The sequence below is a fragment of the Magnolia sinica genome, chromosome 5, assembly GCF_029962835.1.
Source record: "Magnolia sinica isolate HGM2019 chromosome 5, MsV1, whole genome shotgun sequence".
Classification (NCBI taxonomy): Eukaryota; Viridiplantae; Streptophyta; class Magnoliopsida; order Magnoliales; family Magnoliaceae; genus Magnolia; species Magnolia sinica.
Window position 1 is genome coordinate 37405855 of NC_080577.1, and position 27908 is coordinate 37433762.

The window sequence follows — 27908 nt, forward strand, 5'->3', positions numbered from 1 at the left end:
ATACTGAAAATTTTCCTTGTAGGATCCCAGGATTAGAATTTGACGTATGAGCGCCAGGAGCCGAAAATGAGGTACTACGGAGGTTGTCGATGCTGGATTTGGCGATCGAGAATTCTGTGAGCCCGGTTTCCGAGTTTGGGGCGTGACACAGTGAGTTTCTCGTAGGACCGTGGCAAGCAAGGGGAAGCAATACACAATTAGTTAAGGATGGGAGCTGCTGCTTAAATGAGTTGAGCGTTGAACTAAACGTCGATGTTTCTCCTTCATCCTCTCGGTATGCTGAGGCGACGACTATCTTAATTAGAAGCTTTGGATGAACATCGATTGCGTGCTTTACAAGATTTGGACATTTCTAAAGACTTCAGCTCAAATCAAGGTGACAGGATTCGAACCTATGATCCCCTGTACCCAAAACAGATGTGCTGACCAGATTGCGCTACACCTCGTGCGCGGAGTCGATGAACCAACCGATGAGCAGCAAAACCCCATGCAGGAGGAGGACTTTTGATATGAAAGTGGTATATTAATTATATTAAAAAAGGGTTATGACAAAGTGTGATGGATGATATACACGCACTTGAATTTATATAACTGGAATATAATTAATTCAAAATGGACCGGTCAAATCATGTAATTCAATGCAGGTAGCTCGTAAGTTTAAAATAATATTAAATTATTATAATGACTGTCTACTAGATATCAACTAATGGACTACAGCGTCTAAACTCCACTATCTGGACGGTTTAAACTCCACTATCTGAGCGCATGCGTATAATACATCATTCTCTGGCAGAAAGAAAGGGGAGTGTTAATTTAATTGATACTCCGGCTGACGATGATGCTTGATATACAGACACTTAGAAAATTGTAAGCATGCATACAGTAGCTCAAATTAAACGGGCTAAATTGTAGAAACCACTGTTTATAAGTCCAAACCCCAAAATTATTTTGGTGGGACAATTATAACCTCTGATTGGTGGATGATAAAATAATTTTCATTTTTAACTGTCTAATAAATGTCCCTCCCTCTTATAGTTGGATAATCAAATAATTTTAATTTTTGTTGCATGACACATCTAAAGGGGAAGCCACAAGTGGCATGGCTACATTTGAATTACTTGTTTGGAGCATATCAGAATTAATAAGTTCTAGGAGCCTGCGTATTCATCCATAACACCCTTGTAGAGTATTTAGCCCTCTAGGGTGGATTCGATAGTGACTCTTCAATCACATCTCACCGGACGCGGATTTCCTCGGAAAGCCTTTTGCAGGAAGTTCCCACGTAAGGATGCAATGTGGGGTCTACCATGGTATTTATGAAAAATCCAATGAATTTATCAATTTTCCGTGCTCATTTTTTAAGACATGAGATAAAAAATAAGGATGACCGAAAGCTCAAGTGGGCATAGGTGATCAAACAATCAGGAAAGGAATGCCTACTGTTAAAACTTTCCTAAACTCTAACTCATTGTTTATATGTCATCTAATTCATTTATAAGGTCATGTTTATAAGGTCATTTTCATTGTGATTAAGTCAAATTAACAAAAACTTAAATTGATACAAAATTTTTGCAGCTATATAAATGTTCCAACGGTGGTAGCTAAATACCCATGGTTTCCTTTTATGGCCCATTCCAATTTTGGATCCACCTTATTTTTGGTTGAGCATTCGTAAAATGAGTTCACAAAGGCTTTGGCGGGGAATGAATGTCCACTGCTAGCAGGTGTTGGAAAAGGCTGCAGCCCTACAACAGTGTATGTGTTTTATCTACACGGTACATCCATTTTTAAAGATCATTTTATAGCGGAAGATAAAAATGAGAAATATATGAATCTCAAGTAAACCCTACAATAAGAAATATTGGTGATTAAACGCCTACCATTGAAAACTTAAGTGCTACAAAATTCTTCAACAGTGTTGATATTTGTATTTCCCTTCATCCATTAATCAGGTTCGTATGATCTGATCAATATATTGAATCTTATATAAACATTCTAGCGGCTTTTAGTATGCTTTTAGTGGTAAGCTTGTAATCAAAATTATTTCATGAGATTTCGGATCTGCCCCCTTTTTTTTTTTTGTTTGGGTGGGGGGGATTTATGATGGGGTTATAAAGATTTTCCAACACTGACCAGTACCGAGCTCGGTACTGGAGGGATCACTACCGAAGCCGGAGGAAAGAAAAGTGCCAACGGGGCACATTAGTGGCTTCCGGAAACGGATTGGCTACTCCCCCTGACACCAGCCCCGGAGCTTATGGTCGGTGCTCTGTGGGCCCCACCATGATGTATGTGTTTCATCCATTCCGTTCATCCATTTTAAAATATCATTTTATATCTTTTTCCGAAAAATAAGAGGGATATATATCTCAAATGGATCACACCACAGGAAAAAAAAATAGTGATTGGATATCCATCATTTAAATCCTCCTAAGGCCTGATGTACTGTTTATTTGAAATCCAATCCGTTTATTAGGTCATAAAGACCCAGATGAATGGAGCAAACAAAGATCAACTTGATCCAATACTTTTATGGCCCCCAAAAAGTTTTTAATGGTCGAAGTTCATTCAACACTGTTTCCTGTAATGTGGTCCATTTGAGACTGGGATATACTCATTTTTTGTACATTACCATAAATTGATCTATAAAAATAGATAGACGGAATGGATGAAACACATACATCATGATGGGCCCACAGCGCACCGACCACCAGCTCCGGGGCTGGTGTCAGGGGGAGTAGCCAATCCGTTTCCGTGGCTTCCGGCGTTTTACTCGGCATTTGAGCCAAAGGGCAAAGTCCCATTCCTTTGTTTCTCAAAAAAGTCCTGTTTTCTTCCCAGCCTCTCCCAGAGGGAGAGAGAAGCTTCTAACGGCGGTTTCGGTGGTCCTGCACCCGACCTCGATTCTGTCTGCTGCAATTCAAACATCTCCCGAGAATTTATGAGCACGATATCTCGGCCTTCGAGATAGGTAAGGAAAAAAACCCATTAAATCTAGTTTTTGCTTTTCGTATTTTATGATGCTCGAATTTTGCTGTTTTTGTGTTTCGCGCCGTGATTTTGGAGAAGTTGTGTGAGGGTTTTTGCGAGATTTTTGTTATCTTTTGGATGCTTTTGGCTGCACTAGTGGAATGAATCGCAAACATTCAGTTTAAACAAAGGAAATACCAAAACAGGATTTTTCTTTTCCTAGTTTTTGTGAGGAGGATGTAGCCATCAAAGCACCTGTTATGTTTTGGGAATTTCTTGTTTCTTTGAGAAAAAAAAAGATTAGATACTCTGGCAGAGTGTGATGAACGATATGCAGGCATTTATAAATTACTTGGAAATTGCTTAGGTTGTAATGCAGGGGCATTTTCACACCGGGCTCGAGTGGGGTAGCCTGTGGGATGCGGGGACACACTCGGGGTGGGTAACCCATGTGATTTGGGGCCCATGGGGGAGGTCTCGTGTTCGAGACTCCTCACCGGGGGTGATTAATGCGCATTTCACACCAGACTGAGTGGGGTAGCCCGTGGGATGCAGGGACACACACAGGGTGGGTGGCCCATGTGATTTGGGGCCCACGAGGGGGGTTTGGCCGAGGTCCTAACCCATGAGATGTGGGGCCTAGGCTATGAGATAAAGGTATTAATTCGCCATACTCTAACAGTTCGAGCTTTTAGAGCAAGTGGTTAATTGTCCTGCATCAAATTGGTATCAGAGTGGGTGGTCTCGTGTTTGAGACTCCTCACCGGGGGTGATTAATGCAGGAGCATTTTTACACCGGGCTCGAGTGGGGTATCCCGTGGGATGCGGGGACACACTCGGGGTGGGTGATCTATGTGATTTGGGGCCCACGGAGAGGTCTCGTGTTCGAGACTCCTCACCGGGGGTGATTAATGTGCATTTCATACCAGGCTTGAGTAGGGTAGCCCATGGGATGCGGGGACACACTCGGGGTGGGCGGCCCATGTGATTTGGGGACCACGAGGGGGGTTTGGCCGAGGTCTTAACATATGAGATGTGGGACCTGGGCTATGAGATAAAGGGATTAATTCGTCGGTTAATTGTCCTACATCAGGTTGCATACAACTAAGTCCAATTAAACTGTCCAGATTATGGTTCCCAGTTCATATATATCACGAACCAAAAATTACACTTAATTGATTATATGACTATAGGAATGGCCCGGCCAGTTAGAAAAATGAAAAATATCAAAAGGTACTATCATCAAACAAGTGTCCATAAATCAGAGGTTAGGATTGCTCATCCAATCTGATTTTGGGGACTGTGACATACAACAATGGGTTCCATGGACCACAATTTGGTCGGTTTAATTTGAGTTCATTTATGCCATGTTTACATTTTCAAGTGCCTGTGTACCAAGCGTCATATGCTACTTGAGTAGCATGTAACACCCCCCCCCCCCCGCCCTTTTTTTTTTTTTTTTTTTTTTCATATTTGTTTTTGGATGCTCAGTCTTCTAGTCTTCAAAGTAGCATATGGACGATCGGAACTATTCACAAGGTTGGTCTTGCCATGAGTAGGTGGTTGGTTAAGTATGAGTGGCCACCAATGGTCCTCGCATTAGGTCTTCAGCATATTAAATCATAGAATGGTCATAGTTTACATGCAGGCCCATTTTTCAATTAGTTGATCATCGTTATAGAAAGATTGCTGCTGTGGCCTATCCATGCTGGGTCAAACATCTTGAAGTGAGTCTTACACCAATCCGTATAGCCCAATTGGCGGGTCCAATTTCACTTTAGCAGTTCAACATTGCCTTTTACCCTTGTTTTTGTGTTGGATGAGAATCATGAAGGAACTTGGCCTTGTTCTTGGAATTGCCTTTCTGGGATGCCATTTGGATGCAAGAAACTTGTGCTCGTCATTGGCTGTTTGGGGCAGATAAGCTGTCAATGATTGGTTTATGGGAACCAAGAAAAATGGGGTTAGTCTGTCACCAAATGTTGGAATAAGCCAAGGATAGCACCATAATTATCGTAGCCTTATTTCAACTAATCGGGGTTGGCTACATGAATCCTTTTACGCCATTCCACTCTATCAAGGGCCATGACATTGCCCTAGCATGAGTTTGAAATGTCATATTGTTGGGATTCATGTTGGAAGATAAGGCATAAATTTGACGCCGGCTGCCAAGTTGAGGCAACCCTCCCCCTTTATCCAATCTAGAGACCAGCAATGAGAGCATCCCATAGGTGCAATGTAATAGACTATTACATAGGTTGATTACAACCAAGCTCTATCTAATAGTCTATTACATAGGTTGATCACAATCAATGAGTTAAACTAAGGATAGCATGTCTTGTGAAACCCTAAACCAAGGAGAGCATTTATTGGGAAAAAAGGTGTGATAAACGTGAGGAAAGATTAGTCCTACATTGGTTGACGTAGGAATGCAATGTTCTGTGCATGTGTTACAAAATGTGCCAAATGTGCTAGTGTTTTGTGCACATTTGTCACGAGATTAGTCGAACCATTGATGTTCAAGCACCCTATTGGTGCCACATGTGCCATCATCAATCTTCTAGCACTTACATGTGCCACGTGTCAGTGTACACATGCATCACAAGGGCTACATGTGCCACCATCCATGACAACATAACCTAGATAGCCTATCTGAGACAACATGACCTGAGTAGTTTCATAACACAACTTTGCTTGCATCTAGACCGCCCCTTGTCAGGCTTGGGCCAGCAAAATGGGCCTGGGCTGTGGTTTTGTAACTAATTCTATCAAGGCCCAGACTAGGCTGGTTAATGGCTGTCATGAGGTGGGGCAGCAAGGTATCAATAACAGTAATGATGGCTGTAACGGCCAGCTTTATGGCCGTTATGCCCCCTGTAACAGTCATTACAGTCCTGCAACCATCGATTTTTTCTTTTTTTAAAAGGAAAAATGTATCGGTCCATTGTGGGCACATATTGGTCGATTGTGGCTCTGTATCAGCCTGTTATGGGCCTCTTTTCTCCCTTTCAAATTGGGTGCTGTAGCCCCATATTATGTAATGGTCACCATTGTTACTGTTATGGTTGTAACGTAACCGTTTTTTAATACCAAAGTGGACAGGGGCTACTTTTTAGGCCCATAGTCTGGACCTGTTCATGGGCACAACAAATAACTAGCTGGAATTGGGCTGATGCTGACTCTTGCCCAAACTTGTCTCATTTCCAGTTTTCCACATTCATAGTGGGTGGAATTTTGAGGGAATTTGGTTAGTAGTGGCCTTTTCTTTTCTTTTGTTTTCTATTCTTTTTTTTTTTTTTTTTTTTGAAGTGTTTTTCTTTAATATTTATATTTTCTTTGTTTAGTTTTGTTCGATTCAGAAATCTTTTATCTTGTATTGTGAACTTGGGGCTTTGAGGTTTTTGTGTCTTGTGCTGGAAATTTTCAAGGAGTTTGGTGGATTTTTTACCTCCTTTTTTTTGTCTTGGAAATTGGGTTGTCTTTTTTTATGATTAATGCATTGGGTTTTGCCTTGACTGGTTTTCTGATGCTTGAGTGTCTTAGGTTAGACTTTTAAGGGAATTTGATTAGGATATTGGTAGGTATTTGTATTTTTCGGAAATGGGTTCTATTATTTCTTTTTCCCCTTTTCATGTGAGAACTGATCTGCCCTTGAAAATGAGAAGTGATCTCCTAAACCAGTTGTATGGTCCAATGCATTTTCCATGCCTTCAGAAATTTTCTTCTGCTTTTGCCCTTGAAAATATTTCGAAGGTAAAAAATGCTTGTAAATGGGTCGTAGTTTAGTTTAGCCTATGCCTGATTTTATGTGAACAATTTCTTTTGATTTTGATTTTTATTTATTTATTTATTCTTCCACTGTTTGAATGAAATTGTTGTTGTGTACTAGATTTTGTGGATTTTTTTACTGTTCTGGGATTTAGGTTTTTCTTTTCATCCTTGTGTCATTTGGTTTTTGGTGACTCGGTAGTTTCTTGTTTTGTTTTTTCTTATTCTGGTTCTGATGCTTGAATTAGTGTCTTTTTTTTTGGACAGAGATAAGAACAAATATTTTAGCATTCATTAGAATCCTGGAGGAGTTCGATTTGGGTTTGGGTGGGTGTTTGTTTTTAATATATATATATATATATATATATATATATTGAAGACACAGGGTGTCCCCACCTCTTTTTTGAAGTGAGACTAATACCTGCGGATACATGCAATCACCCACAACCACATGTATCGGGTAAGCCAAGGAGGGGAATTGAACCCTCACCTATAGGGAGCAAACCTATGGTGAAGATCATTCGCCCAAACCTTGTTGGAAATTGGATTTTCTATTTCATGCCGGTTTCGTTGGGCTTTGTTTGATTTTGTATCATTTGATGCTTGGATTGTGGCATTTCAATGTTTATGATTTTTTTTTTTTTTTAATTTTAATTATTATTATTTTTATTTATTTATTTATTATTTTTTTTAAGGCTGGAAATTCGAAGGGCTTGGGTTGCTGTTGTACTGATTTTTTTGTTTTTGAAATTTGGTTTTCTTTACTTTTTGGTTACTGTTGTACTTGGAAATTTGAAGGATTTTGGCTAGGGTTTTGGTGTCTTACTTTTGTATGTCTCATGTAACTCATTTCCTTTTTATATACGTCTTTTGTAGGTTTATTTGATGTGAAATTCATTTGATTTTGGTTCTTTGTTGGAAGTAGTTGGATGGGAAGGCAGAAGATGGCTTATGCTTGTAAATTCAGCATGTTACTGATGCTTGTTGCTGTGGGTATGTATGCATGTGTACAGTCTTTCTATTCCTTGTCTTTTGTGGGACTGCAGAGGATGAATCTTTGGTTGTCCTTTTTTCTGTCTCCATTTGTTGGATATGTATAACAACTGGTTGTCAAATAATGTTGTAAGTTGGTGCTTGTAGCCCGGATGAAGTGATTTTTCTTTTCTTTTGTTTATAGATTTACTAAGCAAAAGAATGCCTAATCTCAACATCTGGGTATATTTGTAAATTAGTTGTAATGTTGGGTCAAGTTGTTTTTTCCCTGCTTTCCTTTTTCTATGGTTTGTAGAAAAAAGATGTTTCTTGTTTTGTATACGCTTTCTTTCCCCTTTTCTGTCACAACATTTTTTGTTTTCTTAGTGACAAAAAACTATATGTTGAAGCCGTTTCATAAAAAAAAAACTGTATGTTGAAAGATCAATATATATATATATATATATATATATATATATATATATATATATATATATATATATATATAATGATGTTCCTTGCTGCGTATAAGCTTTCTTTTCCCTTTTCTGTCACTACATATTTTTCTTTCATAGTGACAAAAAACTGTGTTGAAGGATCAGTTGCTGATCAATGTATCTATATCTATATCTATATCTATCTATATTTGTGTGTGTGTGTGTTGCAGATCAGTCAAAACCTCAAAACTCTTCTTTTTTGCTCTTTGCCTGGCTGTTTACTGGTAACAGTAGACATTCTGCTATCTGGACATTGTAACTTGTACATATCAGGGGAGAGTTCTATTATTTACAATCTGGATGAATTTTCACCAAATGGTGGTTTTGAATGGATACAGCAGTTCATCCCTGACATTATTTCGTGATCTTAGCCTTTGCCGATTGTACTTCTAAGATAACAGGGGATCTAAAAAACTAATAATGTCACGATGATGAAGGGATTGACAAATACTGGAATTTCTTATGCTGCACAGCATCTGCATTGACAATTGAAAGTTCTACCAAAGATGATCTTCTGCAATGTGAAAGCATTGTTAAGAACTGGGCAGCTTCATCGCTCATCGATGGAGTCCAAGGAGACAAACTAAAACTACGCGACTTGCTATTCTTTCTCCATGTTCCAAGAACTGGAGGACGCACCTATTTCCAGTGGCAAGTGCTTCCCCATTCAATATTCAAAATGATATTTTCTGTCATTTTTGTTGAACTTTCCACCAGCTATAATTTACTGACCACGGGGTATTTTTGGTTCCGACAGCTTTTTGAGAAAACTATACACCAGTGATCTTGAATGTCCCCGTTCCTATGACAAACTACGCTTCGATCCGAGGTAATTATCTCCATCATATGGTCTTTAGTTTTAAAAAGACATGGCAGTGGTTACAAAGCAGTAAAATGCAGAAATTTTTGAAGGTTTAACTAGGCATGACAGTGGTTACAAAGTGGTAAAATGCAGAACATTTTTGAGGCTTCGCACTAGTCTCTGTCTTGAATATGAGCTATTGCTAACTTTACCACAGTGACTAATAGACTTCATAGCCGTTTCATAGGTTGGGAACAATTTTTTTTTTTCTTTCTTTATATATATATATATATGTATATATATATATATATGTATATGTATATATGTATATATATATATATATGTATATGTATATGTATATATATTATCAGCTCATAGGATGGGAACATCACAGTAAGGAAATTTCAAGTCTTTTAGGACAATACGAAATATACATTGTTTGCTCAAGCATTTGCTCAGCCCAATAAACTGTTCACATGGGGGGTCACCTTCTATTGAGTCAATTTGTTCATTTGGTGGACACCATGGTGGATGGGTGATACCTCAGAAACATCTCGTCATTGGTGAGCCTGATGTCTGGTCAGGAAGGTGGGTGCTGCTTTGTACTCTTCATGTCCTTAAGCTCTGTAATCAGCGTCCTTTTTTCCATTCAGTTTACCATAATGAGGTTACAAACAGCTGTTCTTATAAGGAATGAAGGACTAACTTTGGGTTCATTTGCAGCCAACCAAACTGCAGATTGATGGCTACTCATGATGATTATAGTATAATGTCCAAATTGCCCAAGGAGAGCACTTCAGTGGTTACAATACTAAGAAATCCAGTCGATCGTGTCTTTAGTACATATGAGTTCTCTGTGGAAGTTGCAGCTAGGTTTTTAATACATCCGAATTTAACATCGGCAACACAAATTACTGGGCGATTACGCCCTAAAGCTCGTGGAGTTAGTACTTTGGATATTTGGCCATGGAAGTACTTGGTTCCTTGGATGAGGGAGGACCTTTTCGGCCGGGTATAATTTTTCTCAGTTATTCTATGCTGTCAGTATTTCTTAATTTCTGCATAATAGTGTGAGGAGAGTTTCTCTCTCCTAGTCTTACATTTCTTATTACCATTTACTTCCATTTTTGCTTCAATGTGGTTGAACATTCCTGGAATGGGCCTCTATCTAACGTCTAGAGCTAAACTGGAATTCCTGCTTCATATGGCAGTTTATTTGAAGTAGATTTCCTCTTATTGATTTTCATCTCTAATTTCATATAAAACAGTCTTGTAAGGCTGGTTGAAAACCTGGCCAAATACTAAGAGCTTGGCTTGGAAATCTGTCTTTCGATTGGTGAACTCAACCTGGCCAAGTCAGCGAAAACCTCCTGGTTTTACACAACACAAATGTAGGAGAATGCTAACATCCCCACCTTCATGGGGATTTTAACAACATGAAGAGTTATCTTATAAAAGTACATCTGCACTTCATCCACCTGGCTGTAATTATATTAGAAACATCCTCATTATCTTTCTTTCTTTTCTTTGTTTTTGTTCTTTGCTCTTCTTTTTTTTTTTTTTTCCTGGAGAATTGAAACATCGTCATCTTCCTTTCCTCTTGAATAAAAGAGCCTAGTTAACAAAACTAAAGTTGATTTCTAGTAAAAGAGCCTAGTTAACAAATCTTTGAGGAATCTCTTGACAATTGATTTCAACTAAAGCGTCATCTTTATAACTGTTCCAACTAAAGTTGCATTCCAAAGATTCCGTCTTGGTTCTGCTAATTTTTAAGTCTCTGGACTCTAGAACCTTCCTCTAAACCTCCAGTTTAGCATTTTCCGTATCTCGAGTCTTGTCAACCAACATCATACCATTGGCAAAGACATACGCCAATGGACCTCATCCTTGACTCTAGTGATTAATTTGTCTTTAACAAGTGAAAAAACATAAGAACTTAATGCTGACCTCTGATGAAGACTTACTGCAACTGGGAATGCATCCGTCTCCCCAGATGTTATTCTATTTCTTGTAACGACACCCCAATACATCTTTAATGTAGTTCCTTCTGGGACCAATTCCTCATTATTCAAATGTAACCTCTATAGGTATTGTATTGTAAACGTACTCCCAAATATATAAAATGATTGGTAGGTTTTCCTAGCGTGAAGTCCAACTGATTTTCTGATAGCTTAATTCCGTCTTGATCTTTGTTCCACCATCCTCTCCCAGTGCTTCATAGTTTGACCTGTAAGTTTGATTCCCCAATAGTTGGTGCAATCGTGTGTCTCCCTTTTTGTAAAGGTGTTACCATTCTTCTCCTCAACTCATCTGGCATTTTAGCTGTTTGCAGAACCTTATTTAGAAAGGCTAGTTATGAAATTGACCTGATTTCGTCTAGTATCTTCCCTGTTTCTATAGGTATATCATATATCCCCACAGCCTTTCCTTTCCTCATCCTTATTAAGGGTACCTTTGCTTTCGGATGGGCGGCTTTTGATCGAATGGGCGGTCTATGTAGTGGGCCTAAAGGATGTTGATTTTCTTTTTCTTGGAGTCTAGTTGTTGATTGCCTCCTCGGCGATCTCTCTTTTCTCCCCTGCTTTGTATCCCTTTTCCTTTTTTTATATATATTCAGTGACTTAAAAAAAAAAAAAAAGGGTACCTTTGCTTTTGCCACCCGACTTGTAAGACATGCACATGCATTTCTGATCTTTAATGTCCCAAATCCAAATCCAAATTCGAAAAAAAAAAAAAAAAAAAAGAAGAGAAAAGAAAAGAAAAAAGAGATCTCTATGGGCCTATTGTTTTAAATACACGTAGCATTCACTTCTCTGAAGTGTGAGGCGTAAGTACACACTACTTTCAAATTTTTAATTAAGGTTGCACTTGGTTGCATCAACTGTCGTGAATTATCATGAAATTTCATCATGTTTGGTGCAACCAAACACAACCTAAAATAATAGGAAAAATAGGGCAATATTAAGTATCAAGATAAAGAAATAGTAGCAAAACTGGTACAATACTATTACTTGCATTATTTAATAAAATCATTGAAAAATTAACTAAAATTTATCAAAAATAGAAAAATGTAACAAATCATTGAAAACATTAAATGTTTTTAATGTTGTGGTGAGAAGTAACTTGTAATTTGAGCTATGTAGCGTGTAGCATACTATATGTATTGTGTAGTGTACGCAAATTATCATGTAGTGTAGACAAGCTATCGTGTAGCGTAGGCTACTGCGAGTGAAGCTATTTTCATGAGTTACATAGCATTAAGACTAAGCTATGCTATATAGTGTAGCTATTTAAAACACTGGTTGGGACAAAGCTTATATGATGATGATGATGAGTGAAAAATAACTTGTAGTGTAAGCTATGGAGTGTGTAGTGTAGGCTATAGAGTGCGTCACATATGCTAATTAGTGTTTAGATTAGGCTATGGTGACTTGAGCTATTTTAATGAGCTACGGAGCCTCAAGGCTAAGCTACAGTATGTAGCATAAGCTACACACTATGTAGTGTTGTAGCCTTGTAGGCTATTTAAAACACTGCAAGGGTTTCAAGTTCCTCCTAGTCCTATCTTCCCCATGCTTGCATATTCATTCAACAAACTTTAAAAGTAGCCTCTCCATCTCTCCCTAATTTTACCATCTTTCACCAAGGCACTCTGGTCCTCACCCTTGATATGGGATAGCCTTTTCAGTTCAAACTTCTGACACAATGCAAAAATAAAATAAAACAGCCTTTTTTTGCTCTTGACTTAATTTAAGTGCAAGTTGGCAAGTTCTAAACATGGAACCAGTCTAGATCTTTAATCTAATTATCTCCAAGGATGAGCTGGGTTGACATATCATTTTTCTACCTGGGGAATGTGTTATGATATCAAAGGGAAGTTGTAAATACTGTGTTCATGTTTTAAAAATTGAATCATCTCCCCGTGGCTCTCTCTCTCTCTCTCAAAAAAAAAAAGAAAAAAAGAAAAAAAAAAAGAAAAAAAGAAAAAAAATTCAATTCACCGAAGTTCAGTATTGAAAATTTGAAAGAGTCATTTATCAAATGCCAACTTATTTGTATATGAGAATGCATAATTTTCATGGATTGTGGAGCCATGGTGGCTATGTAGTTTCGAGAGTCATACTTTTGGATGTATACTATGCATTCATAGTGTATACTGTATGGTACTAATTTTGCTATTTTAATTCACAATGAACGCACAGAATTGGTTCTCTTTCTTCTTTCTTCTTTGTTCTTTTACTATTATTTTTATTTTATTTTAATGTTGTTCTTTTATCTAGTTGTAGTCATGGAAATTTCTTATTTGAGGTATAGTGATAGACATTTTGGCTTAGTGTACTGGCAGCGGGAAGCGAGGAAACTTGGGAAAGTTATGGGCATTAGAAAAAGAAGCTACTCATACGACATGGAAGACATTGTTATTCCATTACCTGCGTTCGTCAATGATCCCCTTGCTCATGAGATCATTCACAATGGAGCCACTTTTCAGGTCTTGTTTTAGCCTGTTTATTGTCATATTATGGTAGGGAGCTGCCATTTTAATTTTCACTGAGAGCTTGGATTAAGATTGAATTGCTTCTAAGAACTTGAGAAATTTCTGGCACTTTCTACTTTTTAGTAGAGCATCTAAGAAATTTGAGATTCTAAAGCATGCACAGTACCCATAAATTCATGCAACTGTGTATGTGACAAGGATAACCATATATACATGCAAAGCTTCAGTGGGACTGACACCGACAACTGGCAGTGTCCCAATTGAAATCTTTGCCTGGATGGGGGCATGCAAGGAAGTTGCAGAATTCAGAGACGGGTGGGTCCGTTGCTTGTAAAAGAATCGCCGTGTTCAACACAAGTTGTTCCAGTCACGTAGCCAATACAACAATTCTATCTGTTAAAAAAACTGCACTGCGTTTTTGTTTTCTTGTTGTCTCATATTACTGATGTAATGGTATATGGTTGGATGGTGGTTCTATTTGTCCGAATGCGATTCTATATTTTACATTCATCTGAACTTTTAATTATACGACAATGCATATTTTGATACTGCCAACTGTTCAGACATTTTGGACTGTTTTGTGTTGGATGGGATTGTTTTACCTATTAAAACCATAACTGGCCATAGGTTCCTTCGACATTACCTCTTTGATACTTGATTTAAATCCTTGAAAACTAGATCCATGTTTGGTTGCAGCCCAGAGTGGGACATGATCAAAATATCAATTGGTGGACTGGGTCCATGATTCTGTCCCATAATATTTGTGGACCACACATGATCCATATGATCAACTGATCAGACTGGTAGGTGCCTCAAGGTGGTATGTACAGATAACGGAACCCAAAACATGGTACACTTGATAGTGGACCCCACATGTGTCCGATCAGATTGTGGGCCCCACTAATCCATGCAAGTGCTTTGGTTTGGTGTAGATAGTTGTTTCTATATTCCAACAATCCAAAATAGGTTGCCTGTGGTTGTCGTTTGTAGTTTCTATACTCGGGAAATAGAGTTGCTTCTAGTTAATAGGGTTCTTTATTTAATAGGATTTGGAGATTAGGTCAAATTTATTATAAGTAATTGAATTGAGAAATAGGGCTATCAATACCTTGAGAAACCTTTGTGACCTGCCATTGGTTACGTGGGGTTTGCATTGATTTGCAAGTTGTAATTGATATTGATTTGTCCAATCAGATTGTGGGCCCTACTAATCCATGCAAGTGCTCTAGTTTGGTGTAGTTAGTTGCTTCTATATTCCAACAATCCAAAATAGGTTGCCTGTGGTTGTCGTTTGTAGTTTCTATACTCGGGAAATAGAGTTGCTTCTAGTTAATTGGGTTCTCTATTTAATAGGATTTGGAGATTAGGTCAAATTTATTATAAGAATTTGAATCGAGAAATAGGGCTATCAATACCTTGAGAAGCCTTTGTGACTTGCCATTTGTTACGTGGGGTTTGCATTGATTTGTAAATTGTAATTGATGTTGATTTGTATAGGCATTCGCAGTACATTCATCAATGTTGTCAAATCGCATATGCGATCGTGTGCAATCGCATATGCCCGTGCGCATATGCGAGCTAAGCGGGCGGGGCTAGTGCCACGGCAGGCAAGGCATCGTCGGGGCGAATTAGGCGGCGGACAGGGACGCCGTTCTAAGCCGGCAGGGCATCGTCAGGGCAAATTAGGCGGCGGACAGGGATGCCGTGCTAAGCGGGCGGGGCTAGTGCCACGGCAGGCAAGGCATCGTCGGGGCGAAAAATATTTTTCTTTAATTTTTTTTCGAAAAATTAAAAAAATAGGGAAAAAAATTAAGAAAAAAATGTTTAAAAAATATAAGAAAGCAGGGGAAACTATCCTATGTTAATAGATAACTAATTTTACATATTAAAAATAATTTGAGTGAAATAAAATCAATTAAACAATGAATTAAAACATCAAGTCATCAACATTCAATAATATAGTTAACAATTAACACTTAATAAGTAAGAACTAAGAAATAACAAGTAACTAACATTAACAACAAAATGAACAAGCTATTTATTTATTATTGATTGTGGAAAATGGAAATATTATTTATAAATTACAAGTCATACACTAAATCACTAACAAAATAATACTAAATGCTATAACATTGATCTATTTGCCATTGTGGCATTTGATCACCACCATCGTCATCATCGGAGTCATCTTCTTCTTCTACATATACCACATAGCTATTGATTTGGAGAGATTTCAAGCTCTACATCCTTCCAATCTTCAATTCTTTTGATGCATTTGAGCTCAAAACCAAGAGTGAATTGGATTACAGCCTGCTTAGGTGACAATTAGCCCAAATCTATAGGTCCCCCCGACCTATGTAGAGATCCCTATAGAGATGAGGGACTCTTGAATGGGCTTCAACAGCTGTCTAGTATTGATTGCTATGGGAAATGACATCAAAGATTGTTATAGGCACTTGCACATGTTAACTTCCTAATTTTAATAAAAGTCTTAACCTTCTTGCTTGGTTAACAAGTTTTAAGCAAAAAGAAGGAAACTAAGGGCCTGTTTGGCATTGTTTATTTTAACGTTTCTGGGCAATTTTGATTCTCAAAATCACTTTAGTGGTTAATGTGTTTGGTTAGCACTTTCCATTATTGCAGATTAAAAAACTATTAATGAAAAAAAAACAGCATTATTTTCCCGCACTGCTTTATGAGGTGTTTCTGGACGGCATTTTTGCACTAAACAGGTGGGAGGCCATTTGAGGTGGTGAAACACGTGCCATCTGGCATGCTGCTTATGAACACGTCATATGCCAAAAATCAGGGTAGCACACTCACCAAGTGAGCCGCACATGTACATTGAATCTGGACTGTTAGACTTCTTTTGCGGCTAGCTGTTTTCTCATATAAGTTTGATTTGCCTGATCATTCAACCCACATTATTTTTGGCCTATGGCATGCTCATGGTGCACTCTATCTTATTAATGGTCTGGATCTATGCAAGGTGTTCCGTATCGATAACTGTGGCCGTAACAGTCACCACCGTTACTGATATGGAGTATTGGCATGACGGCCAATATGAGCGGTGTAACAGTCGATTTCAACTCCCTTCATTTCAGTTTGCCTACTTGTGAAGATAATCTAGTTCTGCACTCCATCTATGCTGCTGGAAATTGCTGCTGCCGCTACTGTTTGATCGGATTTGGTGTCTCACTATGACATCCAAATGGTCCAACTTTTTTCTGCGAATAATTTGTTGTGCTTTCATTTCTTCTTGATGCAAAAGTACCAGATATCTGGGTCTCCAATTCGAGATGGTCCTGCCATGTTTGCTTTACTCATGCCCTAATGTCCACAAAGTGAATGATGGTATTGTTATGTTTTTGGGTCTGCTGGGCATTAACAGGTGGCAGGGTTGACGAACAACTCTTGTTTAGCAGAATCACACAAAGTGCGTCACTGTGTGAGGAAGCATCCTGTACTTGGCCAACATGTGCTTGATGTTGCAAAGGTATTAAAAATGGGACTTTGAAATGATGAATATGCTGTGCCATGCTCCAGCCTTTTATTTTACTTAAGATTTATGGCTGTCAGCTATTGTAAATCCTGCAGAAGAGATTGGACAACATGTTATATGTTGGGCTTACTGAGGAACACAAGGAGTCCGCGGCGATGTTTGCAAATGTGGTTGGTGTGCAGGTGCTTTCCTTGTTGGAAGCCTTGAATTCTCGTACCAATCAAGCAGTTAACAACAGAACAGGTAAAGTTGGTGCAAATTCATTCTGTTGTTTTCACCTTGAACCTTGAAAGTGCAAAAATATAATGGTGAGAACTTACTCTGTGATGTACATATGTGCATGCATCCATGAATGCCAAATGACCTACCAATGTTCAAAAACTCACTGACTCCCACCCACTGTTTTTTCCTTTTATGAAATTGTCCTTTTTCCCCACTTCCTACACTTGTCTTACTCTAAACTCAAAACTTAGGAGACCGAGTTTCTGAATCTTGACATATACAATGTGAATCTGTGGAGCCAATTTTCGGTTCTGGATAGAAACTGGGATTGATGGTGTTATTAAATGGTTGACAACACACATGCACAGTTGTAATAATGACCATATGTACGAACATGGCACCTTTGTTGATGATCTGGTATGTAATCAGATGGGCCATGCTGTGTAGATGGCCTGGCCCAAAAATTCAGTTAGTCAACTCATTAGGTGGGCCACACATGCATAGAATCAATTGATTGTTTACAAAAGTTGCCAATGGTCTGCATTCGATCGATGCCTCTGGCTCTGCCTGATGAATAAACCTGCCTGAATTTTGTGCCTAGTCATTTACACTGTGAGACCTTCCTGGTGCACAGCTTGGATGTCGCACACAGTTATCAGGTTGGCACGTGGGGTTCTTTGTAGTGCACATGGGTCCAGCAAATCACTTAATATATACAGTCATTCCCGGCTGCAAAACAAAATTCCCTAAACATCTGCTTCTTTCACAGAGTTGACCTCTTCTTTTCCAGAGTCTGAGCACGATAGTTCAAATCAGCTGCGGGTAAGCTGAGATGGATTCGGATTTTCTCAATTCAGTGAACATATTTTGCAGCGCTTTGATATCCTGAATATTGCAATCACATTTACCGATATGTTTTTCATGATAGGACAGCATCGATGGACAAAAGTTGAGAGAAACTCCTTCAGTCAAAAAAATTGAAACTGCTGATGAAAATGTAAGACCATTTTAATATTATTAGGAGTTCATTAAAGCTTTTGATTTTTATAATCAGATTTTGAGAATAGCTTCTGGTCATTTATTTTGTGTCTTCCATAGAAGAAGGTTTTTTTTTTTTACCCCCCCCCCCCTTTTCTTTTGCTGATCTGAAATCTTCTCACATGGTAGACAACAGTTGTAAAACTGATGGAAGCTTATGAAGCCTGTATTTCTAGTTTACGAAAATCTCAAGCGTCACGACGGGTCTCTTCTTTGAAGAGAATTTCTCCTGCAAACTTTAGTAAGGAGGTAAGTATACAAAAGCTTCCCTAAAGAAGTTACATGTTGATGTACACCCCTTTTTCATGTCTTTTTCTTTTATGGAGCCACCATTTACACCCGTGCTTGTGATGCACACAACCCTTTTATTCTACTTTGGTATTGTAGTAGTCTATCTTTTGTACTATTCTTGTAACCAAAGGAAAAGGGTTTCTTGTGTGCATTAAAATGAGTAGTGTGAAGATCAGTTGGGAGGGAGGGAGGGATAAGAGGGTATCACAGAGAGTGGATTGACTTACATTTTCCTTGAGGGAGGAAGGGATAATATAAGTGGAAAGTGCAGGATGTTTGCAGGTTTATGGTGGGAAGCTTGGGATTTCCCTGTGGAAAGTGCAGGATTTTGCTGGGTTTATGGTGTGAAGCTTGGGATTTCCCCATCATCTTTGGCTTTGCCTACCCTTGTTCTTTTAAAACATTTACTACGACATTAAATATTATTTATGTCATTATTGAATATCTAATTGACTTGAGTAAGGACTCATCCCAGTCTCTGGGTTGACCCAACCTTCCTGAACATGCAGTGAAGCTGAGTTCTGAGGTTTTTGAACCATGTTACGGACAGCATGTGCTGGTGTTTGGCACAGTCATGACTTGTTAGGTAGGACAGAAAATCTGTAAAATGGACATCGAAACTTGCACATGGCAGCATGGTTATAGACAATATATAAAAAGATGAGAACTTGCACATGTCGGCATGGTTATAGACAATATGTAAAAATGAGAAAATTTCCTGGGAACTGGTTCTCATGAGAACCCGTGAGAACCCTTTGAGAACTCATCCCATGTAATGTGTCCACCACACCCAATCTGTCCACTAGATGTGTCACCTCATGAAACCCCTGGGCCTAGAAATCAGCCTGATCCAAAAATCAGGTGGGCCACAACAAAGTGGGAGGGGAAACCCATCCTTCATTTTCATCGTGGTCCACCCGAGTTGCAAAAGAGCGTGATTTTTTTGGCTGACACTTCAACTAAGCTAGATGAAGGGTCTGTATTGCTTGGATTGCATATACACATCACGTGAGATGAGTTCTTGAAGGGTTCTCATTGGCAATGTTCGTAGTATCCGTATCATTACAAGTATTGCTGGCTGGGGATATGAAAACATGTATTGGTATCGCCAATACCGAGAAATGTATCGCTGATTGAGGGAAACATTGGGAAAATGGTGGAATTTTTCAGTGAAGCTTCAGGAGATTCTTAAATATACGTACTTACATATTTAGGAATAACAAAATTATAAAAATGATGGATACATAATAAGTTTCATTTAATTGGTGTCTAAAAGCATGTGTTGTTGTAAAAAATCAGTGCACGAGTAACCAAAATGAGTTTATATAGTACAAATGCATGTACCAAACAATAACTAAGATATCTAAAAAGTAAAGGAACTAAAAAACATACTTACCCAGCCTTTTCTCATGCCCACATGGAGTTACGTGATGGCTCGAAGTTGTCATCTCCATCCCTACTTGGTCTGCCATGATACTGTTGCTCAATGTGTCCGTAGTATCGTACCTAGGTTATCAACTGTTTGTACCAATGGAGGTACTCTCTCATGTATCTTTGATACTCCTCGAACTGTACGAGTATGCTCCCGAGAGAACAAACTTGAATCGAACCCCGACTCCCAGATAGTAATGTGTTTAGTCTAGTGTTTCAAATAGCGCCCGTAGCGTAGCGTGGCCGTAGCGCTACATAGCGTCCCAAATAGCGTAAATCACCTGTAGTATACGCTACAGGGGTCGTAGCGTAAGCTACAGCTACGTAGCGTAAGCTACAATGTATTTTTTTACTATTTTATTTTTTAATTATTTTTTTCATGTTTTCTTTGTTTCTAATATTGAGAAATGTGACACTTGTATTATACTTGATACTTTTAGCTTATGAGATTTTTATTTCTTTTCATAATTGTGACTTGTGGTTTCAATTAGACATTATTAATTAAAGTGGTTTGCTTAGAAAGTTGTTGATGTGATAATTATTTGATTTGGCTTATATATGTGGATTGGCTTTTGATAAATGATAACTAATAACCTTTTTGAATATGCTTATAATTGATAAAATGAATCATCTTTTAGGCACTTTTATATTTTTTTTCCTTTATATATATATATTTTAATTTTTATATATTATTTATTATATTTGTCCTATTTTTAAATTAAAAAATAGAAGTATCGTGTAGCTTACTTTACACGCTACGTAGTTATGCTACACGCTATAAAGGGCTGAGCGATACGCATCACACTACTGCTATTTAAAACACTGGTCCAGTCATATGATAGGTGCCTTATATATATATATATATATATATATATATATATATATATATATATATATATATATATATATATATAGACACACACACACACACACACGCACGCACGCATACCCCCACACACTCACGCCGTAGTGGGATTTCACCACCTATGGATACTCGAACCCTTGACCGGGTGTTGAAACTCCTTAGTGTCTACCACCTGAGCAAGAGTAAGGATCCATATGATAAGTGCCTTGAATATCTCCACCCACATGAGTAACTTGAAGTTCTATTTGTTGGCTGTGCATGTCCGTAGTTGGATGACTGTGCCCATAGCCTTGTGATCTTCCATGTGCATAAGGTGGAATGGAAGTGGAGCTCCCTTGCTTTGAATTAATATCCATGGATGATAAGCTTTGTGCAAGTGACTCCTCATTGCTGCCTGGTACCTTCTTCTTATCGTCCTGACGTTGGAAATACTGATTGGGCGTTGCTGCCATGAGGATCATGGACGAGATCTATGGTCTTCGTCTTGAGTGGCATTGTTAAAGTGACCCTCCTCAGTGAACTGGCTAATAGATCGCTCACTCTAACCCGTCGTTTACCCCTCACCGTTGCAGCCTTTATCCCCTTTGCTACTGCCTCCACCGATGCTGTTGTTGCCCACCAATTCCACCAGACTAGCTTCCATCCCCTCCCTTACCACCGCCATGATCATTTTCATCCTCACCGCCACCGTCTGATTCATCTGTTACTGGTGATTGCGAGCACCCAGACATGTGAGTGGGGAGATGCAGCCCGTTTCCCCTCTTTCATCAGGCATAAGCTTGTACATGGATCCCATTGAATGCTATGTCTCTATCTACAGCCTTAAGGATCTTGTAAATCAGTTGCATGATTTTAACAACATCATGAACTCTATCGCAAAAAAGAATCACTAAGTGTTGTCTTGCATCTCTCTCATCTCTGATGTAGCCGCAGGGCCCCTAGCCTTTCTTTAGCTCAGGCCTGTTACTACGAAGGGAGCCACCCCATCGTAGTGTGTTAAGCCTGCAATTCAATGGTTTTCTTCAATGATGGAGTTATTTAAGAAAGAGTGTTGATTCACAGGTTGGGTCTGTCTTTCGGTTCCACACGGAATGTCCCTGAGATCTAAACAATCTCCTTCACCATGCCTTGTGCCTGTATAAGCTGTTGAGTGCGATGAAGCTCGTGACATTTCATGTCGCAACTAGTCGAATGATATCCTCCTGACATTCCTTGCACATCATGGCTTACAACCATGAGGGCCTGTTTGGCCAGGCAGATCCCACGGTATTAGGAGGGATGGGATCGACAATATCCTGGGATAGGCATGACGAGCCAAACAGATCTGGTGAACTTGTCCCCAGATATGAGCAATCCCATGGATCTTAAGACAATCCATTGACATCACCATCATTACCTTAAAATTGATCCTATCCCTTGGTTGGATGGATAGGAAGGTAAAATCCCGGGATATGCACGGCGTGCCAAACAGACCCAGTGAACTTGTCCCGGTATATAAGCAATCCCATGGATCTTAAGACAATCCACTGACACTGCCATCATTACCTTAAAATTGATCCCATCCCTCCTAATACCATGGGATTTGCCCGGCCAAACAGGCCCTGAGTGACCATATATGAAATTCTTCACCCTCACCACCTCAATGGTGTTCTTGATAATCTCTCTCTACACCACCGACTTGAGCAATGCAGCAAGCTATGCAAGGGGTCCAATAAAACTATACTTCTTCCCTGCCTTGGCGAATGCACTATCATTGTCCGTCACAACTTGTGCCACATTCTTTAAGCTCACCTCTTTGATTACTTCCTTAAAAAATGATCGTTTATATGGTGGACACATCAATAGATTTGAGAAAGACTGATTGCCCTCTATAATACACTATGAGGTTGATAATGGGTAACTTCATGGGTCTCGTTCACCCATTACACAAATCGTTATACTGTTTGTCTCGAAGTTCGACCTTAGTTCATTTATCCAAGCCTACATCTCCTCATGAGTTGCGATTGAGGCAGACCCAAGATCTCCAACATGGTGCATGGTGTCAATCATATTATGAAAGTGGGGGTTAACTGCTGCATTTGCTAGTATGTGGCTGAAATGAACTACCTGGCTATGGTGCTTTGCATAATCTCCCTCATTATCCACTTGCTTCATGTCTTTTGAGTCTCCTGCATCTGTAATATGCATACTCTGGGTGCACTATAGGCCATGCCTTCCTGAACTTTACTACTTCCCACACCCCCTACTGCTGCCCTTACTTCCTCTACTACTCCCACTAACCTCCCATTTAGAGGCCCTAAATGACGGCCTAGTCTCCTCTACTCTAAATTTCTTTCTATTCTGCTTAGCAACACAGTTCTTAGGAAATGACAGTATATTGTCATAATCATCAACTAGCTCCTCATCATCGGTCCCTCTCCCATTCCTTCTGCTGCTGCTGCTTTTGTCTTCCCCTCGCTTAACACCTTTCTAATCTCTGCTCTCACCTCCTTTGGAACACTTGGGCAGTCCTTCACGTTCTTATTTCCCCTTGCCAAGTGCTCCTTTAATCTAGACACTCCCTCACTCCTGGATATGTGACCACAGTAATTGCAAACTGTTCCAAATCTATTCCCCTCCACTAGCTGTCCATGTTTCCACTCGATGTCCCTCACTCCATTGCTCGACGACATTTTACGTCCTCTACCAGTGCGCAAATACAACAAATAATATCATCCATTAGAACACAATAATCACTTGCATCTTTTAAAGCAAAGAACAAGTTATACATTCATCCATCCATCCATACATGCATACGCACGTGCATGATCCATCCATCTAACCATTCATCCAACCTTGCAGGCATGCATACGATTTGTCAATGTCATTAGATACAATGCGCTGGCAGCCTCAGCTTGGTTGGATGGGAGTTGATGGTCGAGGGAGCAGGGAAGATGACGGTTATTCGCTATAGGCTCACCCCTATCAGGCCGTCGGTACGGCGTATACATGATTGGTCCATGATGGTTTTAGCGACGGTTAAGATTGTCTAATGATCCATTCATCCAACCTTGCAGGCATGCATAGATGTCTAATGATCCATCCATCCAACCATGCAACATGCATATATGTCTAACTATACATACATCCATCCAACCAGGCATCCACTTGAGCATGCATGTGTGTCTAACCATCCATCCATCCATGGATGCTGACATACATACATACCCACATGCATGATGATCCATCCATCCATCCATGCAATCATCCACCCATTCATCAATTGATCCATACATACAATGACACATACATATGTACACACATGCATGTTCCTTCCATCCATCCACACACACTTAGACGCATAAGTACACATGCATAATCCATCCACCCATCCAACTAACCATGCATGCATACATACATCATTGATCCATCCATCCATGCATGCATACATACATACATACATCATTGATCCATCCATCCATCCATACTTGCATACATATACACACATACATATGCATTTCATCGTACAACCATGAGCCATGCATCCATAAAAAAATTTTGAAATAAGTTTTTCTTTTTCTTTATTTTATTTTATTTTATTTGTGCGTGTGTGTGTGTATTAGAAAAAGACTGATTTTCCACCGACAAATGCAACCCGTTGATCATAAACATGGACCATAAAGAAGAAATATCAAAACCAAATAGAAATTGTAAAAAAATAAAAATTTGAAATATATTTTTAAATTTTTTGTAAATATAAATAATTAATTTTTCTTTTTTTCCAAAAAAATGAGAGATCAACAGGAATTGATAGACCTGCCCCTCATCATCAAACTAAAAATTGGGGCCCTAATTACTTATTTTTGGCAAGAAAATGAGAAAAAAAATAGAAATTTCCCCAAACTTCCCCATTTCGATCCTATAATCTTTTCATTTTGCGCTCAAATCTATGTCAATGCATAGACATGGATTTCAAGAAAATTTAAGAAAAAACACATTATATTGCAAATTTTTGTACCTTGTTGATTCTGGCCCACCGAGCTTTTGGTCTGCGATTTTGTCCCCCAAATGGGAGGTTTGATCCATCAAGAAGGAAGCCGAGTTGCCGAAATCCACTCCCACATATATCTGTAATTGTTTTTTGAAAAAAAGTCATTTTTCCTTTATTTTATTTTAAAAAAAAATATTTGTTTTCTCAAGTTTCTACAATTTATGCATGTACGCTGTCTTAAGAGAGATTTGGACTTGTATCGGTGATAATATTGCTGATACAAGTGACTCCAGGTATTTATGCGAAGGAGATTTTTGCAATGTTTTCAATTAGCCAATGTGTCAATACATATTACTGACCCCCAGAATTTTTAAGAGTTTGTGTTATCAGCATCGCTTAGTACTTGGAACATTGGGTCACCGGTTCTCATGAGAACTAATTCCTAGGAGAAATTTTTCATATAAAGATATTAATTTAGCACATTAAAATTGCAAAAATTTATAGAGCTAGGCACTTTTACAGCTGCATAGTTTGGTGGAGACATTTGTTTGGTAATACTTGGACTATTGCATTACCAGAGAGAAAATTTTCTCTATCAAACAAGGTGGCTATCTGGATTGATTTCCTTCATATAAATAAGAACCAAAACGCACAGAAAGCTTTTTCCATGATAAATATATTAATTTAGCACATTAAAATTGTAAAAAATTATAGAGGTAGGCACTTTTACAGCTGCATAGTATGGTGGAGACATTTGTTTGGTAATACTTGCATTATTGCATTACCAGAGAGAAAATTTTCTCTATCAAACAAGGTGGCTATCTGAATTGATTTCCTTCATATAAATAAGACCCAAAAAGCACAGAAAGCTTTTTGGATGATACCCGTTACATATTTGTCCGACACAGCAATTACAGGGTGTCCTTGTCAGATGGAGATTAAGGGGCAGTTATGATAGCCAGAAAACATGAGCATTTTAGGCATTTGACATCGTCTGCTTCTGTCTTGAAAGTTTGGTACGTTGGTGACGAGACTAGCGGCATTCCTTTTGTTGGTGATTACGTTGCAACTGACTGGTTAAAACTTTGGGAAATTTCAGGCCCGGCTTCAGGTTCCTGAAACACTTCTCCAGCAAATACTTTTGCTAAACAGCCTTGATGTGGAACTTTATAAGCATGCTCAGAACATCTTTGCACAGCAGCGGAAACATTTTATGCAGAAATTGGATACAGTGGTTAGTTCTGAATTCCTTGAAGCTATATTATTCAGTTTCCCAATCTATTGAAAAGACCTCTACCTAGTTCTTTGCAAGAAAAAAAGAACGCTGTAGGTTTCAGAAATGGAAATGCTCCAATTTTCTTAGAGCACCATAAGTTACAGTGCTCCTAGATGCATTGGGTAACTCAAACAGTCCAATAGATCGATGCCAACAATCCTTTTTAAGTCTAGAACACAAATCTAATGCATGCTCCAATTTTCTTAGACCACCATAAGTTACAGTGCTCCCATTTTTTGTAGGCATCCTTTTTTCCAGCCCATGGGATGGGATGGGTTAGGATTGCCTGACAGAAGTGGCGTTTTAGAATCATAAGCAATCCATGATGGGAACTATCAGATGGATCCAATCGTTGATTAAACCTATATTTATACTAATGATCTTGGCTGTTCATATTAGAGGCCATTGATTGGATGGTTAAGATCATTAGATTGGTATGATATTTGCATGGTATCCCACGGAATGTTTCTTAGACCTAATGGAGAATTCAGATTAATTGATTGGACTGTTTAAGTGTCCTAATGATACTAAGAAAACTGTGACTTATGGCACTCTGAGAATCATTGGAGCATCTCTCTTCACTCTCAAGAATAACCAAATTTTGTTGAGTCTAGCTGATTGAACTTTGAAAGGTGATTTTCCCCCTTATTGGAATGATAACTTGAAATTAATATAATGTACTGAAAAATTAGCTATGTATTGGTGTATAGACAGTGACGCAGATATAAATAATTTCTAGGGTGGCCAATGGTCTGAACCTGGGCTGAGCAAAATAAAAATTTCGATGGCCCCAGCCCATTCAACTCAAAATCTGGGCATGAAACAAAGCTGGCTCAGCCAATATATTCTATTAGAGGATGTTCTTGATGTGATCATAAAAGAAATGAAAGGGAAAAGGAACCAGTTAAGATTCTATTAGAGGACATCTAGACTCTTCTCATCCCTTGGGCCTGCCCTACTATAGGTGGGCATACTCTGAAACCAAAAATCACACTGGTTAGGCGATCCTAGCCACTGATGGAAGCACTTTTGAGAATAACAAATGGACATTTCCAAAGAATGAAGTCCATAACTGACGATCCACAGATGTCAGAGGAAATCCCTCTGATATGCTGTAGTAACTTGTCTAGGTCACTGAGGGTTCCTATCCATGGCTCAGTGGTAGACGAGTGTTTCAACACTGAGGTTATTGGGTTAGAGTCTTCATGTGGTGTGTCCAAAAAAACAGACTCACCTAGGTCACTGAAAATACCAGCATGTCCTGAGAAGTCCTAGGTGCCATATATTCTCTTATGGTATCTTATTTTATGCTTTTTTTTTTCTTTTTCTTTTTTTTTTTTTTTCAGGAAATACAAGAAAGCATGCCTAGCAACTCATCTGGGCACTACGCACAGAAAGCTTTTTGGTTAGCTGTAACAACTGTATTCGTTGTGCTCATCATCGTTCTGTTTGTAACTTCAAGGAGGAGAACTTCAAAACTTAAGGTGTGATGAATGTGATTCGTCATGAGTAGAGAGAGTGGTGTAACGTGCACCTGGGCCAAGTTCCTACATCTGCATCATATTTCTATCTTTAGACATCCATTTTTAAAGACAGGAGTGTATGCAAAAGGGCGGTTGATGGAAGGAGGAGAAATTTTTTGGGCAGATTTTTGGCAAGGCAAGTTTTGCTTATTGTCATGCAAGCATTGGACCGAAAAGAGATGTGTGAAGTCTGGAATGGTTTTGGGCGTTTCTGCACCTGTTGGTTGTATTATATTTGAGAAACATATATAAAAACTGTGAGGCCCATCAGGGTGAGAGATCAGAA

At 38.9% G+C, this 27908-nt stretch overlaps 1 protein-coding gene across 5 annotated transcripts; it reads left to right on the forward strand.

Moving 5' to 3' along the window:
* Positions 1 to 2769: 2769 nt before the first annotated feature.
* Positions 2770 to 27908, forward strand: LOC131245944 (protein-tyrosine sulfotransferase-like). 5 transcript variants are annotated; one of them, XM_058245755.1, is made up of 13 exons: positions 2770 to 2971; positions 7615 to 7731; positions 8681 to 8858; positions 8965 to 9036; positions 9733 to 10021; positions 13355 to 13498; positions 16896 to 17000; positions 17102 to 17249; positions 17998 to 18050; positions 18157 to 18225; positions 18396 to 18515; positions 25923 to 26057; positions 27446 to 27908. In XM_058245755.1, exons 2-13 carry the CDS (start codon positions 7668 to 7670, stop codon positions 27587 to 27589), a joined length of 1521 nt encoding a protein of 506 aa, XP_058101738.1. In that variant the 5' UTR covers positions 2770 to 2971; positions 7615 to 7667; the 3' UTR covers positions 27590 to 27908. The 5 variants fall into 5 exon arrangements, with proteins under 5 accessions (XP_058101738.1, XP_058101740.1, XP_058101739.1 ...); XM_058245757.1 differs by having other exon boundaries at positions 18019 to 18050; XM_058245756.1 differs by having other exon boundaries at positions 7664 to 7731.

What these genes read in the sequence shown, in the direction of transcription:
- LOC131245944 (XM_058245755.1), top strand. Translation starts at nt 7,668, where the DNA reads ATGGGAAGGCAGAAGATGGCTTATGCTTGTAAATTCAGCATGTTACTG. An exon ending in AGCAGTTAACAACAGAACAG is followed by an intron (nt 17,250 to 17,997) that starts GTAAAGTTGGTG and finishes CTTCTTTCACAG; the next exon opens with AGTTGACCTCTTCTTTTCCA. An exon ending in TTGAAACTGCTGATGAAAAT is followed by an intron (nt 18,226 to 18,395) that starts GTAAGACCATTT and finishes CTCACATGGTAG; the next exon opens with ACAACAGTTGTAAAACTGAT.